Here is a 24,885-nt window from a genome sequence, read left to right on the forward strand (position 1 = left end):
GCTGAAATAATACACAATTCAAACACAAATTATGAAAACTAGAGTAAGGTTGTCGTTCATTGATTTTATGGATAGGTTGGCAAAAAAAGGAACATTCATGATAGTAAAGAAGCATGCTTAGAAGAAGTTAAAAAAAAAGTATTGTTGATTATCCTTAGTTTTTTATTCCTTAAGGGAGAAGGAAGAATAAACTTCCTACTGAAAGGTAAATCCACATCTTTCTTTCAAAAGCATACTAAGACATAGTCTTCTTGAAAAAAGTCATATCATACTGTGAATGCATAATTTTTACTGCACTAAGCTGGAGTTTGCTCAAAGTGGTCCATTGCTCTAGTGCAAAGTATCCATGATTTTGCTTGGATTTTGGAATTTCCTGATAGCTGCAGAAATAATTTCCAGATAACTGACTTTCTAATACCAACACTCAGGTTAGGATACTAGAATATTTCCAGGAAAGAAACGTATATTAATAGAACCTGAAATACTTAATTATACGTTCAGACTAAATTTCATTAAACGAGACTATGATATCTAAACAACAGTAATTCAGTATTTCCAGATTCAAATTCCCATGCAGACACTGAAGACCATGTCTACTGCTTCTTGGCACAGATGAAAGGTAGAAAACTCCTTAACACAGCCAAAGATTACACAAATATAACAGACAAATTCCCCATGCTAGAATTTATTTTTCTATGGATTTTGACATGCAGTTTTCAAATTATTAATCAGGTAGCTCATTAAAAACAAGTATGTCCTTAGTTACGCAAGACTATTATTATGTAAAGACTTTATTATCATTCAGTTTAATCCTAGAATATCTGTTCTTGCGTCTCCAGAAGTCTGTGATGTGTTGAATTGCATTTTGTCCATTATTATTATCAGCAAGTAAATAATTTACACAGTATATTTTGACTCACAAAATGCAACATTTATTTTGACAGATATACTCTAAGAGTGTAATAATGACAGAATAAATCTTTCAACCCACCTATGGATACAAAACCCACTGACTTTAGAAAACTGTACAGATTTTCCATTCACTGTTCTGGGCCATTATTTCTGTGTCATAAACCAAAACTTTTTTAATCTCCAGAAGAAAATATTTTAATCTTAAATCATAAAGTTTGCATAATTCTTTTGCTCTTCCCTTTACTTGTCACGCCACCATAAAATGTTCTTCCCCCTATTGTACCCATTTGTTAAAAACACATGAAGATTAACACACTTCATCCACACATATACTTTGTTCTTTTAGGCTGTAGTAGAGTTGCTTCATCTTCCACCACAAGATCACAAGACCATAATATTTTAAAATAAAAGCCACTACAATTTGTCTTTGTTGCATATATTCTATGATATTAAGCCACCTCAAAATCTTATAATATGTAGATTTAGCTCTTAGGATGAATAAGTAATAAAGTTAATATATTTCCCAAATAATTGCTATTAAGAACGGTTTTCCCAACTGAACTCTGAAATACAAATTCAGAATAAATTAGACTTATGATAGAACAAAATTTCAGTACTTGCTCAATTTTACAACTTCCTATCTCCAAGGCTAGCTACAATTTCTTACAGCTCTTATGACGTTCAGAAAGCCAGAAGATATTATCTTGTAAAGCATCCCCCCACATTTTCCACTCTTAATATAACAGTCATGGTTAAAGGAATCACACTATTGTTCTATTTTTCTTACCACACAAGTTTAAGAAATGTTTTATGCAGCTATTTTAACTGAAATAATGATACTTTTTTTCTTTACATTTAGAACTAGGCAATCAATAGTACCTGCTTGAATCAGCTCTTCAAGCTTGTGAAGTAGTTACCTTTAACAATTTTTTTTTTAATAGTGATGAAAGCTATGCATGACAGAGCGATCCAGAACTCTGAAAGAACAACTTTTTGATGAAAAACTTAAATTCATCGTTAATCCTCCTGACAGATGAGCACTCAAACTCCAAATACTGCTGAAATTGGTCATGGTCTTCAACGTTCTGTCTTCAACTGTTTCTCTGCTTTCATCAACAGCATAAAATATTGTCTTTACTCCCTTTACCTTACTTAGCCAGAGATAAGCACACTTTCCACTTTCTAGGCCTCATCATAATGCACTTCCCTTGAAGCAGCTTCATTTATGATTAACAAGACATATTTTAATTTCTTTCTCATTTTAATCACTTAAGTATACTTCGAGATGTGATGGAATAAATATCAAAATTGCTACAAATTCAGGTGTAAAAAAAATCAGTCAAGTGTAAATTGCACTATAAGGGAAAAAAAAAAACAAAAACACCCTCCTTAAGTGTTGTGTTTATTGTTCAATGGGCTCATTTTCTCATCAAAGCCTCCACTTCCTGCAATGTCTTCAATACAAGTTAAAATTAAAAAAAAAAAAAAAAAAAAAAAACACAAAAAACTAAACCAAACAAACAAAACAAAAAACCCAAACAAACAAAAAACCAAGAAACTCTACTAAGAAACATCAATTTTATACAACAGCCTGGAAGACCGTCTAAATGTCCCAGTTCCAAAGAGTTTTCTAGAGATTAGAGTCACTTTCTTGATTACCAGAGACTTCAAAGAAAAGATGTGAATAAAACATCACTAACCTCCTACAGCCAGCAGACGAAAAAGAGATAAAAGTGCTAGAAGTCACAGTTATAAGTGTCTCCTAGACCTATCAAGACAGAACCCATAAAACACAAATCCAAACCAATGTAGAAATTAAAAGGTTTCCAAATCTCCAGGATCACTATAATGGCCTTCAATAAAAAGAGGGAAACTTGATATTCAAGGACTGCTTTCTCCAAGCTAAAGGATGATCCTGATGAGCAAGAAATCAGGCAAAGGGAGCAAAAGACATGTGTGGATGAACTCCTGTCATTACTTAACCATAGCCAGGAAGTACAGGTGGAAGCAGGCCAAGGCTCTTCAAGAACCTGGTCAAGGACAACAAGGACAAAACAAAGGACTTGTTCAAATACATCAATAACAAAAGGAAAACTAAGGATAGTGTGGGCTTGTTACTAAATGGAGTGGGGACCTTGGTAGCAGGACACAGAGAACGCAGTACTGAACACCTTTGCATTGGGCTTTACTGACAAGACCAGCCCTCAGATCTCTGATCTAGGAGACCAAAGCAGTGGAATGAAGGAAGGAAGACTTGCCCTCTATCAAGGAGGATTGAGTCAGAGAAAACATAGCCAAACTTGACATCAAGAAGTCTATGGGCCCTAACAGGATGCATCCACAAGTGCTGACAGTCACAACAGTGACTCACAATCATATCTGGAAGTTTGTGGAGATCAGAGTGGTGCCTGAGGAATGAAAAAAGCAAATATCACCCCAGTTTTATGCTTCTCAAAAAGCATAAGAATGAGGACTCAGGAAATTAGCACAGTGTCAGCCTCACCTCAATCCCTTGAAAGGCAATGGAATGCTCCATTCTGGAGGTCATCTCTACCAAAGTGAAGGACAAGGTGATCAGGAGTAGTAAGCACGGATTCCCTAAAGGTAAATCATGCTTGACCAATCCAATTTCCCTCTATGATCAACCAACAACCTGGATATCAGTGGATATCATCTACCTTGACTTCAGCAAGGTTCTTTGCACTGTCTCGCACAACATCCTCACCGGCAAACGCAGAAACTGTGGACTGGATGAGTGAACAGCAAGGTGGGTTGAGACATGGCTGAACAGCAGATCCCAGAGGGTTGTAATCAGTGGCACAGGGTCCAGATGGAGGTCCGTCACTAGCTGTGTCCTCCAAAGTTTAATAATGGGCCCAATATTGTTTAACTTTTTTATCAATTACTTGGATGAAGGGGCAGATGTCTTCTCAGGAGCTTTATTGATGACACAAAGCTGGGAAGAGCTGCGCATACCCCAGAGAGCTGTGCAGCCCTTCAGAAGGACCTGGACAGGTTGGACAGAGAAGAACCCTCTGAAATTCATCTGAAGGGCTCTGAAAGGCAAATGCAGGGTCCTGCACCTGCGGAAGAAAATCCCCAGGTACAAGGGTTCAGAGACTGGAGCCAGGCTCTTCTAGGTAGTGCCAGGCAATAGGACAAGAGGCAATGGGCAGAAACTGATGCACAAGAAGTTCCACCTGAAACTGAGGAAGAACTTTACTGTGTGGGCGACTGAGAATTGGAACAGATTGCCTAGAGAGCAACCTAGAGAGGTTGCACAGTCCCCCTCACTGGAGATATTCAAGAATCATCTGCATGCTATCCTGTGTTGTATGCTCTAGGATGACCTTGTGTTGGAGTCCAGAGCATTCCTTTGGTTGCCCTGGAGGGTCAGGGACCTGGGCAGGGGGGTCTGGGACCCCAGCCCAGAGCCCAGAGCTCAGAGAGACACTGGATTTGATTTCAGTCCATGGGAGAGGCTTCTTGCACTGCAGGAAGCATTGCAGGCCACAAGAGTGTGAAAATAGTAGTTTAGAATATCACAGGGTGAAAAAACAGTAGGTTTGGGATTCTTGGCATTGAAGTGAATGGAGCAAGATGGAGAATTTAGGGCGTTGTCCCTTTCTTCTTCCTTCTTGTTCCCTCACTCCATTTCTGCAGTGACATTGGCACAAAGTAGTTAGTGAGGATTGGGTCAGAGTAAAGATGACCTTTTTAGTAATAGTGATAGACATTGGTAAGAAATAGTAAATAAAGAATACGTAGCAATTAGTATAAAAGATAAGGACAGCCCAGAGACAGGGGGAGTCACCAGATGTCCGAGCCGCAGCAAACATCTTTTGGACACTGAGAAAATTGTAAGATAAGAACTAATAAACGAAGCATGTAACCTTGAAGACTCTGTCTTTTCCTGCGTTTGGCACAGAGCTTTGCAGAGAGTCAGAACTCTAAAACTACCTGAATGCCGGGGAATTTAAGCTCCTGAAAAGGAGCCCCCGACAACCTTGCTTGAGCAGGGAGGTTGGACCAGATGACTCACTGTGGTCCCTTCCAACCTTACCAATTCTGTGACTCTATAAGTGGTATCCTAATCTCTGATGCAACCACTTGGAAAACGATCTTAAATTTATATCTGACTACTCCAGTAATGCAAAAATTATACACAGGCTCTAGTAACATGAATATGTATGAAATTTCTGAAAACAAAATTAAACCTTGTACAAGAAATCTGTAAGATTGCAATCCATATCACAGTTTACACTGAGAAAATTAGCAAAAAAGGTATTTTTGAAGGCCAGTTCTACAGTCACATGAAGGTAGAATTTGAATAATTCAGAAGATTTTCTACTGAATTAACAACATGCCTAAACTTTGCTTCAGAGATAGGATCAAGAACAGGAAGAAGCCACTTTACATTTTTGATACCACCTTGAATTTTGTTCTTCTCGTTCATTAGTTAAAATAAGAGATCTAAATTTCTCTCCTAAACTATTCTAATAGAAGTTACATGAAGAAAAACTGTGTATCTTAATTCTAAGGATAAAAGACTGTTTATTTTTAAGTTTTTTCATACTAATCCTGTCAGATTAGTTCTAAATATAATGCATTTCTTACAAAGCAAGCTAAATGAAACAAACGTGAAATAATCTGCCTAAGTATTTAAAAGATACCTCTTTACTGGAATAGGAATTTTATTCTTGTGTTTTTAATAGCATTCCCTTGTTTCACTTACATGATTTCACTTACATGATGGCAAGCTTTGGGCTTCAAACAATGAAAGCATCTCCATATTCAAAGATAAACATCTAAGTTTTCATATTCCTTCAGATCAAATAACACAGTGAAGAACTTCAAACAAGTACAAAACTAGTGATCTTCAAAATGCCAAGATGCTCGGCATTTTAAAAGAAGACAGAATAAAAGTGGAAGAATATGGAGAGTCACAGCAACCTATTTATTTTACATCCTACCAGAAGTAAGCATTTCTCAAATTTTAACCACAATGTCATTAGTGATATTAAAATCTGGCTACTGAAATATATATATATTGAGCTGACTTGAATTAAGCTTTAAGCTTAATTCCAAAAGTTCTTCCACAATACTCAGAGATAGTCAGTATTTTACAGATTTAAACTAAGGATACTTCTAAAACCACTTAACTCTTTGAAAGAAATTGTAAAGTTGAAAAGAAATCTCTGCATAGCTATAGGCAAGGATCCTAAAGGATGAAGAAAACCTTCCAACACTTACTTAAAAAAAATAGGAAATTTCTTTTCATTAAAATTATTCATTAATTTTTTGAAATATAGGTGTGCACAGCATCTGATTTTTCATCCACTAGTTCCCTCATCCATGCTCTGACATGACCAGGTTTCAATGATTTTGGTCTATCAGATTTCCTTGGTAAATACAGGGTATTGAAGAGAGCACAAGATAAAAGTGCAACGAGGCAGCTGATTCCCAGGTCTGACAAGCACTTTGACTGGGATTCATTTGGTACTACATGAAAGGTAATTCAACTTGTTTACCAAGAAAAAGTATTGCTCACATTGTCAGAAAACTATATGAGATCTATCTTTTGGATAAGGTATCATCATCAGGGTTGGCTTTCTATGTCGAGATAGGCACACATTGAAAATATCACAAGCTGCTCAGAGGTATGGACCTCCTTGAAACTACTCCTTTTGTTTTGCAGAACAGTGCTAGAGTGCACTTTGAAGTTGTTCAAGGGTATTCATTCCACAGAGAAAAACACGCAGAAAAAAAACAAGCCCTGAAACGCAATCAGCATGAATGTCGGGCTCTCAGCATCAATTAATTTGTTCTACAAATCTGTTTGAATGGCACCACAACGCTTGTCAACACAGGCATTTCTTTCATCAGAATCCTGTTAAAACTAGTTCACCATCAAAGACACACAGATATGGCACTATCAGAGTTTCACAAATATTCTCAGGCACTTCCCTGGCTGAAGCCAAAACCCAGCTGAGGAGGTTAAACTGAATGGCAGCAGCAGTTACTGCCTCCCTGACTCTTCTACCCCAGAAGATTGCATCACATTTTGCAGCAGGGATGTTACAGACAATATGGATCTTCTGACTGCTTCTGGTTTACAACAGACCCCCTTAAAATAAACCACAATTAATGCCAGTTTAGCTTTACAGACTGGACTAAAAATTTTGGAATTTAACCTCTGTCAACATGGGGTTCGAGTAGAGTGTAGACCTGAACTTTTGTTCTGCTTATTGGAGGAGCTGCTATTTCAGTGAGGCTGCCACATCTTAAATTAAAATTCATCAATAGCCAAACAAATTACATGGAGTAGGATTAACCTCCCCTGAATTTAAACAGCCTCAAAGTAGATACCTATACCTGAGCTAATTATCTAAATAACTTTTGCAGTTACATAGACAAATAAGCATCTATAGAGGGAGATAATTTTAGCCACCCATCTTTAACTGAGATAAACTGTGCATTGGAGATTCTAATTTTCCCTACTAGTTAAAGGAGGCTGGCTCAAATGCAGACATCTTCACCACAGACATCAAAAGCTTTGTGAGATGAAACCCACCATTGTGTTGCATGAGTGTTAAATCAAAAATGTACATTCTCATCCAAGTCACACCAGCATGAGTCCACCTATTACACCAAACGGTATTGCAACAGAACTGCAAAGGCCAGTAGCTCAAAAAATATATATTAAAAAACCAAAACAACAACAACAACAACAAAAAATAACCTCAACAGTTGCAACATCTTAATTGGAGATATTTTCACATATGTTGGAAGGCAGAAAAAAATCATATGGAATGGGACTGTATGGAAATTAAACAAGAGCTAAAATTTAAGCTCAGTAAAGATGGAAAAGTAAGTACAGTGGGCACCACTGAAAGTAAACATTTACCATGGCATAGTATAAATACCTCATTGCTGTATACATTCTAAATATAGGGAAAGAGTGGGAAAGTAAATACCACGGTACAGTATGGGTATTTATTTACGTTTTAAAGGAATCCACTGTATTAAGACTAATGACACTGAGAAGGAAAAAAAAGTAAAGATGAAACATAGAATGAGAAATGCCATGAGCAAATATGCCAGAAATATAGTTGAGAACTAGAAATCACCTGCAGGGCACCAACACAGAAAAATAGAAACATACAGTTAAAAATTACTTCAAGAGAGTGATCCTCACTGTAGTCTATCTAGCCTTTTCCACTGAGCCAGATGTATGTGTATTATGCACATTTTTATAATTTAAAATAGTAATTTTTCAGAATAATATTTAAACAGTACTTTCAGAATAATATTTACTTTCATTTTCTTCTGGATTTTTATGATTGTAAGAATAGAGAATCTCCTTGGTATGCAACCTAAACTTCCTGCCCTGCAATGCTAGCTGATGTTTTATTGTCACATAAAAGAAAAATCTCTTTCCTGTAACTCCCTTTATTTATTTCCCAGACTAACCAAACTCAGCTGCTTCATTCCTTCAATTATCTCATAAATCATGTATTCTGTCTTCATAATCAATCTTATTAATCTCTTTCATTCTCTCTAGAAGGGGTAGACCATTCTTTAAAAATTACCAAAAATGGGCATTTGCATTTCACACAAGTTCTCATCAGTTTCACCCACGGACCACTCTTGGTGCCACATATTTTTTTAAGTCAGTGCAACTCCTGCATGTTTATGTTGCATATTTATACAGTTTTACCTCTACATTTTATCTCTTGTATTTCACCTGTTTGATTTCTTCCTCATTCCATACCTTGCAATTAAGTCTTATCATGTTGATCCCTGGCCATTATTTCTAATTTTGAACATGTTCTTTAAAACTACCCTATCTTGTGCCTATATTATACATACACACACACACTGCAGTTTTCAGGTGTACTCTTTGCTCACACAAGTCACAAGTGTTTAACCAAAACAGAACAGGCTCCAACAGCATTGAACACCTTCTATCTTCCACCTGTTTAAAAGGAGGTTCTGTCAATTTTCTCTCACAAAAACATCAGGGTAGAGTAGCTTGCACTCAACAGAGATGCTTACCTCCAGTCATTTGAGTCAGAAAAAAATGTGACCTCCCCAAAGCCTGACGTCCCTTGTGCGGCAGTGACCACAAAAACTCAGAAGTACTGTAACACCAGGCAATACTCCCTTGAAAATAAAAACCCAACAATACTAACAAGTACTGATACATTCTTTAAGCACAAAGTAGCTAAAACTGACAAACTTTCCTCTACCAAGAAAGTCAAGACAGTAATTTTCTGCTGGAAAACTACTACCTGGCTAGAAGTGAAATGGTAAGGAACTTATATGCTACCATGTGGCAGACTGGAGTTTATAGAGCTTTAAACTGGGCAGAGATCCCTGAATAGACCTTGAGGTTTCATCTACTCTTTTGGAAAAGAGTAAAAAGCAAAAGTAAAGTAAAACTGTGGCTTTTGCCTGGAAACAGGAAAGTGGTATAAGGCCAAAAATATTGTTCTCAAACACTGAAAAAATAGCACCAATATTTAGAAGTATCTCCTTATTACAGCTTCATGTGTTTGAGCCTTCTGTGTTGAAGAAGTAAAACCAGGAATATGAACCAGCAGACACGACTAATCACATTTAATTCTCTGTGTATTCTAAGCATGTTAAAAAACCTTGCTGGAATATTCAGCTTTCCAAGGTGTTCTGAAACAGTGCATTTACTTTGCTCCTTTTTAAAAGCAGTGCATTGAGACTGTCTATTAGAACATGACTAAAAATCATCTTTTCACTTCTATATTCTAACAGAAATGGAAGAGAAGCAACAACATGAAAGCTGATCTTGATTTCTCTAGTTTGTCCATTGTCAAATTATGAATTGCATATATTCATTACAAATAGTATTCATGAATATTTATAGGTAATCACAAACTGACCAGAGCACAGGTCCTTACCTCAAATCCTAGTCGTGATTACCAGATTAAACTCACTGTAACTGCTTTCATACAGCAGTTTCAGAGATGTCACAGAATTTCCTGGGCTTTGAACAGGAATTAGCCATGGTATCTCAAATATGTGTCAAACTAAATGCTTTTAAAAGGTGACCACTGTGTTTTGACATAAGTGAATTGAACTTACTGCCAGAAAGCATCCATTAATCATATGTGACCTGGCACTACTCTCAGAAATATTTTCAAATGGAATCTCAAAGAACCATTGGAAAATGTATTAAAGGAATCCCTAACCACTTGAAGATCCAACAGGGAATTCAGAACAAATCTATTGTGATATGTTCAGGCAGCCACATTCTGGATTTAACAGCCTCATTTTAACAAACTGTTATCTTCTCCCATAATAAAGTGAAATTTGTCCATCTTTATATTACCAGAGGATAGTCTTTGGAATGAATCACACTTTTTCTAAGATAGTCACTCATGCCAAACCTAACGCTGATTATACTGACATAGAACAGGATAACTTCATACCTAGCATTTCAATGAAATAATGTTGAGAATTTTTTTTCTCAATTAAAAAGAAAAAAAATTGTTAAGGAAGACTCCAAGGCAAATATCATGAAGATGATACACAACAGGAAGCTCCTTTTATAAATCTTATTGGTCCTTTATGTGTTTTGTTCACATTTTGAATTTAAGCTTAGATTCTGCCACTACTGTTTAATATTTAATCAGTTTCTTTAATTTGAGGACAAAGAAGTCCTATGACAGCAAAAATAAAAGATGAACAGTGTCTGTCCTGTGTTGCTAATTATTTTATTTTGGGAAGGCTCCCTTAAACTTTGAGACAGTGAGCCTTTTTGCTACTTTCCACTTTCAGTTTCTTTACTTGGAGTTGCTCAGTTGTTGTTGGCATTACATCAATAGAAGTCATACCACTTTTTTTCTTGGCCACTTCACATCGCACAATCCTTTGCTAAAACTGCCAGGGAGAACAAGAGGATAAGTCAACGTCACTGTGTTCTTTGATGCAGAGTCAGTCGCCTTTGAGCACAGGCAAAGAAGCTGAAGCACTTCCACCAATCTTTGAAGTGAAGCAGAAAAGTGGAAAACCAGAGGGAAAGCAGGCAGGTTCACTCTGAATAGAGCTGCTCTGTTCTTGGCACCCAAAGTGCTCTTCAGCCACTTAGGGAATTCCACAAACCAAAGCTCTCTGCTCAAAAGAAACAGGAATTATTTTTAATCAAGCATCCCTGAAAAGTTTTGGCAAGATACACTAAACAGAGACATCAAAATGTTTTGTCAGAAAGGTCTAGGAAATTTAACAGAGCACTTCAGAACAGAAAAATTCACCAAAACATGCATATCCACTACAAGGTCTTCCTTTATCTTTCCTAATGCTGTTTCAATTTTCCTAGGAATAGTACAAAAATAAAAAAAAAAATCCTCAGCTGGGAACTTACTGATACACAGAGAAGAGCTGCTACTCCCTGACTTAAATTGATCATAGAACATAAATGCATCACAAAATAGCAATAAAATTTATTTTGATCCCTATTCAATCACTATGATGCCATGAATAACCTTTCACAATCATGCAAGCGCTCCATCCACTAGATAGAGTGGGTGATAGTGGGTTCCTATAATCCAAAGTCCAATGGTTTCTATTTAACTATAACAGAAGATCGCCTACAGGAAGATTTTTTTAAAAAAAAATCTAAATAAATAAGCAATATTTCTTATTTGTTTTCTTCTGAAGTCTTCTTCTGAGAGGCAAACCTTCAAGCCTCCCAAAATACAAGGATCTTCCTAGAAGTTACGAATTAGTCATGGTTTTGAAAGGAATTATGTGGTATCAGCACTTTTAACATATCACTACAAAGGTTTTCAAACTAAGAGCTTCAGAGGTATTATACCAACATTATACCAAACTAAGAAAAAAAATATTTCTTTTTTTCCCTCTTTTTTATTTTTTGAACAAAATATGAGTCCAATACTGCTGCCACATACACATCCAGAATTTTTCTGAAGAACCACACAGCTATACCAAATAAATATTCTAATCACAACTTTTACAAGGTAAAACTTCATAGAAGCAAGTTATAGGCTTTGCAATGACATCCCTGGTATTTATTGGTAGGATCTTGCCAAAAGACTAGAGATAACAAAATAAGCAGACTTCCTTGCCCTAGAAAACACTGGTGTCTCCAATTACAGTAATTACAAAATGCAGTGCATGGCTCGGGGCCAAGAAATACCAGGTTGAAATACTCTGCTATCTATCAAGCTGAAACCTGAATACTCTTAAGTACAGCAATGGCACATGCATAGAATGAGGATCTCACATAAATCATTTGACTTCTTTGTTTACAAAAATATGTATGAAGTCAGGGAATGAATACTAAAATAATGGTTTAAAATATAGTGCACTATAAATTCATTAATCAAAATGACTTTTGTGAATATTCTTGGTGAATCATTTTCTTCTGCAAACTACAATAGTTTGGAATATAGAGGAATTAACAACTACCACTATCCAAATAATAATGACTGTTTTTAAATTCTTGACTGCAATAATCATAAAGAAAATCAGTTTTCCTTAATACATTCAGATTTACTAAGGTTCAATGCTATCAATGAAATTACTGGGAAAAAAAATTTTTGCAATTTCAGTGCATGATATACAACAAATGCTTCAAAAAAAAAAAAAAAAAATTAGGAGTTCAGGAAGTTTTCCAAGTTTTATTAAACCTTTACAAGAAGAAATTATTAATATGCAGCAAACCCTTTCTAACTGAATAAGAGAATAAGGGGACTATTTCACATGAATCCACAACAAACCATTGGCAAGTACATGACAAAACCTGATGGTTCCCATCTTTCCCTTAAAGGATAGGTCTTTGGCAAGAGAAGCTGGGCAGGCACAGCACAGCAGAGGACCAGGCATGGACACCTGAGCAGCAGAGCAGCAGAGCCGCAGCCCCTCTGCTCTGGTCAGACTGAATGGTGCCAGGAGCCCGTGGCTGGAGTTTCCAGTACTCACTCAAGTGTCCCTTCCATCCTTGGGGTGTCCCCTCCATCCCCAAGTGCAGGCGTGGTGTGAAGGCCAAACTGCTGGCAACAGCCCAGGGGGGACATGCTGAAAGCATGACATTTCGCACAGTGCTCTAAGCTGCTTTAGAAGGGGAGCGGGGAAGGCTCATTCCTCTCTCCTCTCTTTCCAGTGCTGTTAAATTCATGTGCACACCAAAAAGAAAATGTTCCTTACACCTTTCTTAAAAAGGAAGCAATCCAGATAAAAAAATGTAAACATGCATTTGCCATGCATTTTCATAACACACTGTTCATCATAACCTCAATTTTTTTTTTTTTTTTCTCTTTTTCTATTTAAGTCATAATGTCAACAACCCAAAAACTCTCTCAGCTTTCAAGGAGGAGGTCTGGGAAAGAATGATCTAACATGCAGTCATAAGGTCAAATAAGGCCACTGCAGAGGAGTTTAATGAATTTTTGCCATACTGTTCCATACAGAGGAGGTTATGCATGTTCTCACACCAGAATTCTTCCATGCAGAAAAAGAGACAGAAAATGAGGCAGAGGATCCAAATCAGCCTTAAGATACAGTAGCCAAAATTGAAAATACGGACTATCAAATTGCCAGGGCCAAACAAATTCCTTCAAGAACCTGGAAGAACTTGCTCATTGAACTTCTAAGTACTGTGCAGTACACTACCTCTCTTGTTACCACATTAACAAAAAACAGGACATGGTTAATTATATTTTTTAAAGCTTCTAGAAGATCCAGAGAAACCACAGACTAAAAAACTACTTCCATTGGGATAATTTTATAGGGTAAGTTAAAAAAATATGAAATATACAGATAATTACTCCCACATATACTACACCTTGCGGGTGTCAACATGTGGAGAAGGGTTAAGTGCAGTCAAACTTTCCAAAGATCTCCTAAGTTACTTAAAAATTAACAAACAAACAAAATTAAGCTATCATAAAGTAAAGAAAGAAGTGATAAATGTCAGAAAAGGGACTTAAGAATACAAAATAATTTTTCAGATTCCCTGAAAGTTGTGTCCTGGTCTCTGCAGCATACCTTCTCCAAAATAGCCCAGGAAAAGAGAATGCAATGTAGTATTCACTATTTTATATAGGCAAAAACAGAATAGGAAAAATAAAGGGCAAAAACAAGAGACTCATTAATGCTAAGTGATTGGAAGACAAAATAATTTACAGCATTTAATGTGAACGAATACAAAGTAAAAAGGACATTGCTGGAGATAACAGCCAACTATATATATATAGTAGTGTAGTAAATGACCTCTTAGCACATTAGGAAGATCTTGAAGTCATTGTGAGTAGCACCATGAAACATGTCAGCTGTAGGACACTTAAGTCAAAAAGTAAAAGAATGTTAGAAATTATTAGGAAGTAAAGAAAATAAATACAATTATAACAATTTGCAGTATGCCATAAACATCCACAGTTTGGTTTGCCCCTTTGCATTAAAAGGAAAATAGGAGAATCATAGAAAAATGGAACAGTTTTCAGATAGAACAGTTTTCAAGTAAACGGATTAGGATTCTTCAGCTGAAAGCCTTGTGATCACTAAGAAAATTGTTATTTCTCACAATAAAGAAAAGTAAGGCATCAAATAGAAAACCAAGTTTAAAGGAAAACAAATGTCCTTTTCCCCGTCTGCACAGTTAAATTTATAGAGCTCTGCAAATTGATGCCATGGATTCAAAGAATACAACTTAGAAACTTTGAGATTCATAGAGAAAATTCCATGTAAGAGTATTCCATCTGATGCAAAATGTACAACAGCAGATTGAGGAAGTCTCTAAGCTGCTGTTTGCTGGAAGCTGGGGTGTTTCATTGCAGAAGTTTCTCTTTTCACATGCTTTATTCTTATCCTCTTATCTTAGGAATCCATTACTGCTCACCACCAGAGCCACAGTGCTTGGGAAGATGAACTTTTCATCCAGTAAGTTCAGCCAGACAACCATGAGAACACTTTGTTCATTAGACCTAGCTACTGTGAATCTTACTGCACTGTAACTTTAGGTCTCTGAACTATGACAGCCTAGTAATGTTTGCTTTTTCAAAGCATATGGGAAGAGGGTACAGCTCAGTAATGCAACTCTTTAGTTTTCCTTGTTTTTTCCTTTTATTTTTTTAATAGAACCAAGATCTTATGCTGCAGCCTTATCTCAAAGGTAAGGTCGGACTTTGTAAGTAATAAAACCAACAGCTCCTACCCGGTGTAGTTCTCCATCCCACCCATTCCTTAGTTATTCATTCCAATGTTATCAGCACTGCTACTCATCTGATTCTGCCATGCAGGGAGACAGTGTCATGACTCAGAATGAAAAAAAAAAAAAAACCAAAAAAAAAAACCACCACCAACCCCTTAAAATTACTTTTTTAAAATAAAATCTGATTATTTAATTACTTGGATCAGTCTCATCATCAACTCAGGTGTGTTCTAGCAGCAGGAGCAGGACAGAGGCACTTCATCCAGAGCTGTCACATTAGTCTGGGACATCTAAGGCAACCTAACAGTGCAGTGAGATCATGCAGTCTCCACACACTGCTCCAAGTACTCTAGGATATCTTAAACTTCTCAACTATACCACAGATTTATAGAGACACAGGTTTATCAGGGAGGCACCTGGACCTTGCTTGTCTCCATACAGGTTCAGTGAGACGTGAAACTTCACTCCCCAAGGAGAACTAGCTCTATTCACAAGGAAAGGATTTACTAATACAAAGGGCAATTTACAGGGACATGACCCTACCAATAGCAGGAGAACTCTTTGCCAGCATGTCTATATTAATGAACCACACCAAAAGTAGGTAAAAATACTCCAGCTACACTCATCTATCTTGCTAAATACCAGACAAGCATCAGATGGATGGTTTCCCCCTTCTGGAGCACTAATAATTAACTTTAGTGAGACAATTAATGGAAAATCTCTAAGAGTACCATAAAAATATATGTACAATCAGAAGTCCTGTCCTTTCCTCATTCTGCTCAAGCAGCATGTGGTTCCCACTGTCTTCTAAACCCTCCTGTCTCCATTCACAATACTGACTCTCATCTGCTTCCTCCAGGTTCACTCTTGCTCCCCACTTACCAATAGGTTTAGACTTTTCAAATAGCCTCTCAAACAGCCAATTTCTGTGCCCTTAACCTCCTTCCATAAACTTCTGATCCAAATCAGAGTCACAGGTCTTAGCTTAAACACATCTATTCATCAAATGCTCTTTTTTCACCATCACAATGGTTTCTCAACACCTCCTTGACCACTCAGGCTCTCTCCACACCCTTCTCATGGGTCCCTGTCCCTCCACAGGCATCTATCCCTCTGACCACACACTTTACACAGACCCTTTTTGCCTTCAAATCCCTGCCTATCCTAATCCCTCATTCCCTTGGATATTATGCCAAAACTGAATCCCATCTTCTTGAAAGCTGCTGCCCTGTTCCAAGTTACATCCTTGATGTTAAAATCAGGTAATTGCTTTTCCATGCTACTCTCTGGCTCAGGCATCATTGGAGAGCACAAAAAAAAACCCAAAAACCATAACCAAAAAGCTTGTTCCAGATGGAGACCTAACACAGAGTCTAAGCCCAAGTGTGTGCAGTGCTGGAAGAACCTTTGAATAAAGCTGTCAAAAACCTTACTTCTGTGAGCATATCCAAATTCTCCTTTCCAAGATATATAAGACAGGCAAATGTAGTATGGCATTAGGAATGGAAAAAGGCACATAAGTACAAAGCAGCTATGCTTTCATAGAATCTCAAGAAAAAGGCTTGCAGTTTTTTAACATGGGAAAGAACAGTCTTCCTGATTCTTCTTTTACAAAAAGACTTAATAGCTTGTTCTTGAGCTTTTCAGAAAAATAAAATCAACCTGAGTGACTGGGAACACAACGTTAACATCTATTATAACAAGGTCTGAAAAAGTCACAACAGAAGACAAAGTTTATGAATATGTGCAGACAATTCAGACAATTGTAACTGAACAGATAAAGGGTTTCAGGTATTATCATCTCTTTGTTTGGAGATTATATGTGGCATCATATCCTGTGATTCCATGAACTAATTCTCTGATGACTCTTAGTCTAATATAGTAACACTCATACAATTAAACTTAAACTGCCTTTAATGGGGGGGTGGTCTAGAGAACCTTTAACAGTCCCCTCCAACCCAAACTATCCTGTGATTCTACTGATGGTTTTTCCAGGGCGTATATGTGCTCTGTTCAATCAGATCTCCAACCTGAAAGATGCCACTCCAGTCTAGCAAAGATATTTTGATCTGGAAATTTGCTAGTATAAACCTCTGTCATGGAAAGTGTCAAGAAACCTGTCTAATATTTATATAAACAACTCAACCTATACCAATGCTATTTCTCTGGTGCATGAGCTGGTAAGTCAACAATATACCATGTGGACCAAGGAAAAATGTGCAGAAAAAAGAAAAGTTGCCAATTTTTGTCAAACCCCTAGACTTCTTAAAAACTCTAATGACCTGATTTCATCTACTTAGCAAGAAGAGATAGAATTAGCCTTGAACTATGGCATAAAAACAAAATTCAGAGACATGGGACTTAATGCCACTAATAATAGAGGTTTTTAAGGAAAAGAAAATAAACAGAAATTATGCATTACATTGTTATTTTGAACACAGAAATATACAGCCCTCCAGTAACACATGCCAACTTAAATAGAAGACTTTCTTGTTATAAGACCCTTATTTTGCTCAGGAATTCCATCCGACCTAGAAGCATGGAAAAGAATACATTCATGGTATCTTGAAACTTCATAGTTTAGTACTCTTCTCAGATGGTAACTTTATAGGCCATAATTACAGTCAACTTTATTGAGTACTGCAATTTTGGAAATTAGTCCCTAACACTGAGGAAGAGCCACATAAATTTAAGAGAGCTATGAGAGATTAAACACGTTAATATAAGTAGAGCATGACACTTGATCCACAAACAGGCATTTTTATGTCACAGTTCATACCTGTACAAAAAAAAACTAAAAACAAAAACAAAAAAACCACAAGTGACAAGTCCTTTAAATGAGAAAACAAGCAAGCTAAGACTGAAAGTATGCTGTTTTATAAAGCGATAGCAACTATTCTAAGAACATTTTTTTCTGCATGTCACTATCCGTTTTTCCTTACCATATATTCCATATTGGAAGCTGGTGGATACACCTGACCCCGTAATTTATTATGAAGATCCAAGATACTTTGCATATCACTGTCTGTGATAGCCCTTTTCCCTCTCTGCTTGGCGATCCACCACTCACCATCTTCATCCATGTATTTTTCCAAAAGTTCCTCTAAGAGCGTGGCATTGGGAAGAACCATTGCAGAAACTGCTTGAGCTATGAATAGCAAGGTAGTTATTCTGAGCCATTCCTGTACTACATACTTCATGATGAATGATCTCAAAATGCTCAGGAGTTAGCTCCAAGACAAAGCCTCTCTTCCAGGTTTGCTGGCTGTAAATGCATAAGAGAGAATAATGTAATTTGTAGACTGAAGGACTGGCCTGTAGGAACTTATTAAGCAACAAAATCTCTAGTTCATACAGATTTTGTGATTGTTGCTCTAGAGGGAGAAAGCAGGATGCTGCCTTTTTTACTTTAAAAGTGCACACTGTTTATTTGGGAAGATAGCTTATCTTCAGCCTTATGTACTTCAGTTTCTTCAAATGGTTTTATATATTACATTGGCATGCACATTTTAATGCCTGTATGCAAAAAAAGCATGCTTTTCATATTTACTTAAAAGGAGCCAGACATCAATGAAGATTAGACGGTAGATAAGGTCCTCCAGTATTGGAACTTAACAAAAGAAGGTTAAAGGCTGGCAGTCATTGCCAAAATGTAAACCGAAATCCACAATTAACTTGATACAAAACTATCCCCTATTAGTGCATTTCAAACTATTACTTTGAAAAAAGCTTTTGTTCTACGATTTCCAAAACCCAAATGAAACTAAAGGTATTCAACTCGGACACGAAAACGGGGGAGACGGGGTTTTTCTAGTCACCAAGCAAAGGAAAGCACTGAAAACTCAGAAAAAGTAGCACCACTTCCAAGAATGCGATATTCTAACAACGCCTACTACGCGACAGAGCGCTTTAGGTAGGAAAGCCGAGGTCACTCCCTCACCCTGGGTGAGCACGCGCGAATCCCGCCACACCGGCCCCAGCGGAGGGAGGGAGGGAAGCACAAAGAGGCGCACCGGCAGCCCCGGGCGCTCCCCAGCGCGCCGCCGCACCCGGCCCCGCTCTCCGCGGGGCGGCCGAGCCGGCCGGAGCGCCCCCGGCCGCCGGGCGGGCCCGCCGCCGCCGCCCGTGCTCCCGCCGCCGCGGGCAGGATGCTGCGGGGAGGATGCTGCCCCCCGCCAGTGCCCTTACCCCTCCGGCGGCGGCTGCCCGCTCTCCCCGCAGCCAGCTTCGCTCCGCCGCCCGCCTCCTCGCCACGCCCGCGTCGGGCCGGGGGCGGCGGGAACGGCCTCGCCCCGCCGGCCGCGGCGGAGCCGCGCTGGGAGCGGCGCGGCGGGCGCGGACGTGTCCGGCAGCGGAGCCGCGGCGCGGGGCCGCCCCCGAGCTCAGCCGCCGCCGCCGCCTCCCCCGCCCGCCTCCGGATCGCCACCGCCGCGCCGAGTCGCTCCACGCTTCTCCCCACGGCTCCCGCCCCGCCGGGCATTTATCGCGGGCGGCGGTGACGTGCGGCGGACAGCCCTCCCCGGCACCCCGCGGGGCGGGACGGCCGCGCTCCGGGCACCGCGCCCGCCCCCGGCCCCCGCACCCTCGCCCCGGCATCGGCGCCCGGGGGCGGCGGAACCCGCACCCGCTCCCGCGGCGATACCTGGAGTCCGGCGGGCAGCGGGCGCTGGCCGGGACCGCAGCCTCAGCCAGAAGCTGGCCGCGGTCCTGCAAAAGCTATCGCCCGGAAAAGTCGAGGGGGGCCCCGGCCCCAGCCGCCTCCATCCTTGGCAGCCGGCAAGAGGATGCTAAGCCGGCCTGCTCCTGCTGAGACGCGGCAAAATGGAAAAGCTGCGAGCTCCGCAGAAGTCCAGAACATGTGAATATGGCTGGAGGTATCAGGACAGGAATTTTATTGCGGATTCAAACCAGCCGCATGAGACTTCTCTTTACAAAGTAGAATTCAAAAGTTTATAACCACTCATTTCTGTGCCAAGCAAGAATAGGCATCAGATACATACTTTCTATTGTATCGAAGTCCTCTAGACTGAAATTTTTTTGCGAGCTGATGGGGTTGACATTTCATTTACTTAGTATAATTTGTTACAGTGAGCTAAAGGTGGGATTGACCAGCTTCCAGTCTTCACAGGACTGCTGTATCAGCTTCCAAAAGTTTTCTGTATTTTCATTTTCAGAAACTGAGAGGCTGAGGTTAAAATTCGTCAGAATCCAACTGGCTTCAGACTAGGTCTATAAATGCTTCCAAACTTCATGGGCCCAAGAGAAACAATGCCATGCAAGCAACACACAGCTGCTTCTTGTGCTCTCTCTCAGTTTTAGTTATAATTTCCCTGAAGACTTTGGAACTAAGTGCAGGATGCTATTGGTTCTCTTTCCCTTACACACTGTGATATTAAAAAAAAAAAAAAGAAAAAAAAAAAAAAGTTTTATATTGGTTGATTCTTATAACCTTTTTTCTTGCAGTCCTGGAATTGGATTTCTGCGCTCAAGTATTGGGCACTAAACCTTTTATTTAACGAAACCGTGTGAGGTGAAATGCCATTGTGGAGCTGGATGCACAGATTAGATGCAAGTGTTTTCAGTGTTTATGCACCGGGATAACTTATCACTTGTCATTTTGGGTACAGAAGAATGAACCATACTTATAGACTGGCCATGCAGAAGAGATTAAACAAACAGGAAGGAAATAAAAAATTAGAAGTACTTGTTGGAGTCTATATGTCAGATCTGGATTTTTTTTTTTTTATATTGACATTACTTTTGTATTGCTATATCTTGTTTCCATCCTCTTTTGGCCTCTGGAGGCCAAGATGCAGATTCTGTACTGTCAAGGCATAGCTTCGCATTATCACCTAGTAAATATTATGTGTAATTTATTCTGTGTACTGGCACAAATGTTATTTCATTATAAAACAGCAGAATAGCTTTATTATTAGACCCAGTAATGGTTGTACACAAGAAACTGAAAAATTTTAAAATAGTGATGATATTTATGAGGTTCAGACCAACTGGGAATTGCAGTAGTTGCCCCTTTCCACCAGCACTACATATTTGGCGGGCTTCAGACAGAATATAGATCAAATATCACTCTTCATAATTTTAAAAAACACTTGATCATATTTGGTCTTTGTCAAATTGAAGACATTGTTTTATGATGCAAGTTTTAGATTCATTAAAATAAATACTAATTCAAAAAGAAATAGGTCTTATTGAAACTGATTTTTTTTTTTTTTTCAGCAAATGTATAAAGCCTTTGCACCCCATGATTGTGCCCTTTGAATTTGATTTATGGCTGTATGGTTTATGGCCACATAAAAGTGTTATGACTTTGACAAACAATATTTTGACATATCCACTAATTTTATATATTAATATAATTAAACTTTGCTGGATTTCTTTTCTTAATCAGAATCGGGGAGGCTTTTTTTTTTTTTTTTTTTTTTTTTTTTTTTTTTTTTTTTATAGGTTGGTTCGGTTTCGTTTGGTTTGGTTTGGTTTTGTTTTGTTTTTCTGGATTGGTTTAAACCTCTGCCAGTGGACATGTAACTGCCATCCATAATTTAAAATTATTATCATAAACACTTAAGCACCAATACATCTGCTGAAACTAAAACTAAGTATTCTCCCTTACCAAAAGCAAATGCAGACAGTGCATATGCAAACAGATGGACTGAGTAACTGTTTTCTGAATTGTTTAACACCAACAACAAAAATTACAACCAAAAACCCACTTGAAATAAATTAGTAAGAGGTCATCAGGTACATGCTGCACAAACACAGAGAATAGGGCACTAAGAAAATCCTGGAAAGGAAAACTGGCTAAAACAGATTTAAAATGTGAGGGAAAAAAAAGTATCTTCTGCTGTCTAAATCGTCCTGTATTTGATGAGAGCAAGTTCCAGCACTCATCGTAAATAAACAAGGGTATGACTAAAAGATATTTTACTTCATCATCAATTTGTTTTCCTAATAGAAAAATACATGGAGTAGGCAAATATGGATAATTGGGCTAAGAAATAGTTACACTGTCAGTTAAGGAAGACAAGGAAAGACTTGTAATACATATAAAAATATTTTACAAATCTGCTGAATTATAAGAGCTGAGCTTTTAATTGAAAACAGAAGGAAGAATCCAAATCCAGGCCATTTTTTCTGTTGATTTTAAGTGTCTTTAGCTAATTCACCTTGTGATTTTCTGCTGGGTGTTATAACATCACAGCACTGTATTGACTAAAATAGCCATTGAAAAGTCTTATCCATTGCAGCAATTTGGGAACATCTTATTTTTTACACAAAAATTAGACCCACAAAAACACTGTTTAGTTGTTACCTGGTCTTGATGGTGACTAAAAAGGCAACTAATAATCATGGGAAGTTTTTTTTGCCAGAAAGATCTCCTGTACACAGAAGTTTAACCCCTGGAGGTATACATTACTGCATATATCACAAACCTGCTGTCACACACATAAGCTCCACTGGCTCCCAAATCAGGACCCCTATCTGTCTGTCTGTACTAACAATGTGGTCAATTGTTTCAGACTCACACAAAATTGGCCAAGCAGGAGACATTTCGAAAGAGATGTCTGTATGGTGAGAGACCAATTTTCAGATTTAATCTCTTCCTAATATGGAGCGGGTTCTTGTATGCTCCCTTGCTGAGATCTAATATGCCTGCCATGTTGCTGAGTGGTCTGAATTGATTTTGCTTTTGGTGACTCTTGTTTAAATCTAGTGGGTTTTTTCTGTTTTATTTTTTCGCTATTAAATATACATAGACTAGAGAAAGTAAATATATCCATGTGAAAGCTGGTGACCAAAATGGATGAACTCGGTTCAAAGCCTTGTTTTATGCTTTTGCCCAAACTGTCCCAAACTGTGGGATTTATTATTATTATTATTATTATTTTCTGCTCAGATTGGGGAAAAAAATACTTTTGGGCAGAACAAGAAATGAAGTATAGAGATGACGGGTGTCAGTATCCCTGCTCTTCTGGGTGTGGTTACAATAATGTGCAAAATTATTCCAATGATGCAAAATCTGATAGATTATTTCAGCCAGAAAATGTCTTGGACACATCCATTGTTGAGTCCTTTGTGAACTGTCTTCTTCTTGAGAAGCACAGCTATATTGGTAATTCAGAGACAGAAAAAAAATCAGGGGAAATAAACCACACACAAACATATTAAAAAAAAAAAAAAAAAAAAAAAAAGTTGATTTAGATTTAAAAATAAAAAATAAAAAAAATAAAAAAATAAAAAAAGAAAAAAATAAAAAAAAAGAAAAAAGGAAAAAAGAAAAAAAGAAAAAAAGAAAAAAAGAAAAAAAGAAAAAAAGAAAAAAAAGAAAAAAGAAAAAAAAAGGAGGTGGGGGGGAAACCACACCACAATAAAACAATGGGGAATAGCTTTCTTTTGGCTAGATTTAACAGAATAAAAAGATTTATTAAGATCCCCTGCCATCCATCAGTAGCTGTACAAGTCCTGGACATATTGCATTTACTAGGTAGCATTTCCATACATTTTCCTTTATCTTCCATACCTTTTCCTTTTGGAATTACTGTGCATTCCCTAGTAAAGTTTGTGCTACATGATGTTCATTCAAGTGCTGGTCATCTTTAGACATTGTAGCATCACAGAGACAACTTTCCTTGCCGTTGCATTTGGTATTATACCAGCAGATTTCACAAAGATTATATTTTCCCATTAGTGTCTCAGAAAAATATTTAAAAGATCAGGATACTTGCAGCACATCACAGTTCCTGGCCTTCAGGAAAAGTAGCCACATCTAGTATCATGTACTACCCATTGCTAAGATAAAGAGCAAGACTGGCAGAAATGCTTCTCTGCACCATCCTCACCAGCTATTTCACAAAAGTAACTAAAATAGTAATCATAAAATTTTGTAAAATTAAATAGTCAAATATAAATTGGTATATAAAGATACATGAAATCTATGTCATGCAATGATTCCTAGAACAGTTAGTTGAACATAAGGTTTTTATACTTGTAATGAATAGATGAAATTAAACTTTTTTTTTCTAACTGGTTTAAAAAGTTTCATTTAAAAAATTTAATACAGTAATTGCATGAAGACAGAGCGATTATTTTATATCATTGCCTTTGAAAAAGACACTCGTGTATTTATAGGGATTGGAAGCATTTATTTCTGCTAAGGGGAGCTCCTACTCTGCTTCTAGTTGAGACTAAGAACAGTTTATTTTTTTAGTTTGATTTTGTCTAAGATCAACAATGAACAAAAGTTATCATCAATTAACATTCTTCAACTGGTATGAAATCCGATAAGGATTTTAACCAACAGAGAAATGTCAGAGCTGCAGGCCACTGGGGAGCTGGGGTGCATGGAAGGCAGGATATCATTAAAAAGAAAAATGGCATGACTTAAATTACTCTGAAGATACATTTTAAAAGAAAGATACAGGAAATCTTTCTGATTTCCAAACTGTAGTTTATTATAAACCTGGTTCATTTACTCCACTTACCTCTTAAGTGCATCAAGATCAAAAACTATTTTGTTTATCAAACAAAAAAGCTCTTGAAATAAACAATTGGACTCTCTTGAAATAGTCTCTGACATCAGATTTTAGCACATAGAATCATTATTTCAATAAGGCTGGTCATAAAATAAAACATACTGCCTTTCCCTTTACACAGTCTCACAAGAGATAATCAGCCAGCATTCCATTTCCACCCCTCTCTAAAAGAATTTGAGCCTGATTGCCCATGATTAATTTCCCCAACCTGTACAT

At 37.9% G+C, this 24,885-nt stretch overlaps 1 protein-coding gene across 2 annotated transcripts in view; it reads right to left on the reverse strand.

Moving 5' to 3' along the window:
* The window catches only part of CRISPLD1 (cysteine rich secretory protein LCCL domain containing 1), a 39,802-nt gene extending 20,434 nt beyond the window's left edge, over positions 1-19,368 (reverse strand). Inside the window, exons 1-2 of one of the 2 annotated variants that reach the window (XM_040083948.2) lie at positions 19,307-19,368; positions 18,061-18,383 (exon numbers count right to left, since the gene is read on the reverse strand). In XM_040083948.2, the coding sequence (XP_039939882.1) occupies positions 18,061-18,318 (258 nt within the window). In that variant the 5' untranslated portion in view covers positions 18,319-18,383; positions 19,307-19,368. Of the gene's footprint in view, positions 1-18,060; positions 18,384-19,306 lie in introns of those variants that run through there. The other variant, XM_040083952.2, reaches the window with a different exon arrangement.
* Between the last annotated feature and the right edge of the window lie 5,517 nt (positions 19,369-24,885).

This window comes from Hirundo rustica, chromosome 1, assembly GCF_015227805.2.
Source record: "Hirundo rustica isolate bHirRus1 chromosome 1, bHirRus1.pri.v3, whole genome shotgun sequence".
Lineage (NCBI taxonomy): Eukaryota > Metazoa > Chordata > Aves > Passeriformes > Hirundinidae > Hirundo > Hirundo rustica.